This window comes from Empidonax traillii, unplaced genomic scaffold, assembly GCF_003031625.1.
Source record: "Empidonax traillii isolate 1590-97213 ecotype Southwest subspecies unplaced genomic scaffold, ASM303162v1 scaffold827:size534266, whole genome shotgun sequence".
Classification (NCBI taxonomy): domain Eukaryota; kingdom Metazoa; phylum Chordata; class Aves; order Passeriformes; family Tyrannidae; genus Empidonax; species Empidonax traillii.
In genome coordinates, this window is record NW_020956020.1 from 274,362 (window position 1) to 275,872 (window position 1,511).

Below are 1,511 nucleotides of genomic sequence, written 5' to 3' on the forward strand. Positions count from 1 at the left end.
TAAAACTCCTCCATGAAATAGAGCAGGTAGATATTATAAAATAAAAAATACAAATATTACATTACCAAAGGGAAATATAACATTAAAAAGAAAATATTACAATAATGTAATGGTACCAGTTCCTTCCTGTATTCCAAAATTCATGGAAAAACGTTTAAATTATGCAGCCCTAGGATAAGTTACTTTCATTTTCTCGCTTGATTTTAAACGTGCACCAAGTCAAACAGAAATAAAACCCATTGATCAATGCAGAAAATGTTATTTAATCACATGACATTTCATGTAGACTTGGAGCAACCTGGGATAGTGGAAGTGTCCCTGCCCATGACAAGGGGTGGAACAAGATGAGCTTTAAGGTCACCCAGTCCAAACCATTCCGGGATTCTGTGATGCAGTGGCTGTTAAAATAAATGCATTTTAATTACCTCCCTTCCCATGGATTCACAGATTTTAGCAATTGAAGTCTTTGGAGATGCCACTGCATTTTCTGTGCGTTTGCAGAGTTACCTCAGTACTTGCTGAGATGGGAATGAAATAATCTGTGGCTCTGCACCATCTTTCCTTATTTAAAGGACTCAAAAATACTATTTCAAATAACTCTTAAGACATGAACTACTTCATAGTCTTACCTGGGCACATTTTATCCATCCCCAGTAAACATTCCCACTGTCCCTGTGCAGAAATGTGATGGTTCAATCATGGTCAAATGCAAAAAAAATCGCTGTCAAAAAGCACTGTCAAGTTATGTACGAACACTATGGTCAGAAATACACAAACTAACAATAATTTAACACACAGGTGCCAGTAGCTCAAGGATTCAAGAAATGTAATTTGGAGGATCAAAAGAGAACAAGAAAATGTAAGAGGTCTGGGGTTTTGCTGAGTGGTACAGATGTTCTTAAACAGTAGAAGAGTGGATTTCAATCTTATTTTTTTCTGATCCCATCTTCCCTTTCAAGCTATGCCCAGTTTACACCAACCAATAATCAATTACCCCCCAAAAGAAACCAGCGCTTACAGTTTTGTAAGAAAAAAGAAAAGACACTGAAAGCGGTGATCTCAAAAACCCCCTCGCTGCAGAGTTCTTAAAATCGGGATCTCAGCGTACTGAAATGTTTTTAGTTTATTAAAAAAAAAAAAAAAAAAAAAAAAAAAGGCAGTACAAAACGACACTGAAACTTGCGAAGTTCCCGAGAGGACACGCTCGGGAGCGGGTGAGGAGCAGCTGGAGTGGCTGGGGCTGCAGCTGCAGGCACGGGAGCAGGAGCCAGGCACGGCCTCTACGCGTGGTTGTTGTTGAGGTGGCTCTTGTTGAAGAACCTGCGGGCCTCCACACTGCTGAGGGACACGGAGCAGCGCGACGGGTTCTCCTTCCTGTATGCGATGCTGTCCACCACGGCCTCCCTGATCACCTGCACGCAGGGAGACACCCTAGTCACCCACTGCCCCGAGAAACGGCCGTAAAAAACGGCCCCGAGAAACAGCCCCAAATAACGGCCCCGAGAAACGGC

General features: G+C 42.3%; 1 protein-coding gene across 1 annotated transcript in view; it reads right to left on the reverse strand.

Annotated features, from left to right (window-relative positions):
* Positions 1-1,212: 1,212 nt before the first annotated feature.
* Positions 1,213-1,511, reverse strand: part of PLA2G4A (phospholipase A2 group IVA) — a 55,316-nt gene continuing 55,017 nt past the window's right edge. The window contains exon 17 of the mRNA XM_027901968.1: positions 1,213-1,412. Coding sequence (XP_027757769.1) covers positions 1,281-1,412 — 132 coding nt within the window. The 3' untranslated portion in view covers positions 1,213-1,280. The remainder of the gene's footprint in view (positions 1,413-1,511) is intronic.